Here is a 220-nt window from a genome sequence, read left to right as displayed (position 1 = left end):
ATCATGGAGCAGTTCAATTTTGGCTGGCCCGAGTCACTTGACTGCGGCAAGCTGCCCACCAAGAACGACCCCAATGCCCTTTGCATGGAGGCCCCCGAGAATGCCTCGGCTGCTGAGCCTCACAAGGGCCAGGGCATGCTGCCTGTGGCACCCCGGCCATGGCCGCCAGGCACTGCGGAGGGACGGGGGCCCCCACGGCCCGGGGGCTGTGACCACCCCG

At 67.7% G+C, this 220-nt stretch overlaps 1 protein-coding gene across 1 annotated transcript in view; it reads left to right on the top strand.

Moving 5' to 3' along the window:
• Positions 1–3: 3 nt before the first annotated feature.
• LOC104410389 (frizzled-9-like) overlaps positions 4–220 on the top strand; it is a gene marked incomplete at both ends in the record, with an annotated part of 1,141 nt that continues 924 nt past the window's right edge. The window contains 1 exon segment of the mRNA XM_010020537.1: positions 4–219. Within this exon segment, the coding sequence (XP_010018839.1) occupies positions 4–219 (216 nt within the window).

This window comes from Nestor notabilis, unplaced genomic scaffold, assembly GCF_000696875.1.
Source record: "Nestor notabilis isolate BGI_N333 unplaced genomic scaffold, ASM69687v1 scaffold18098, whole genome shotgun sequence".
NCBI lineage: Eukaryota > Metazoa > Chordata > Aves > Psittaciformes > Psittacidae > Nestor > Nestor notabilis.
This window is presented reverse-complemented; position numbering and strand designations above follow the sequence as displayed.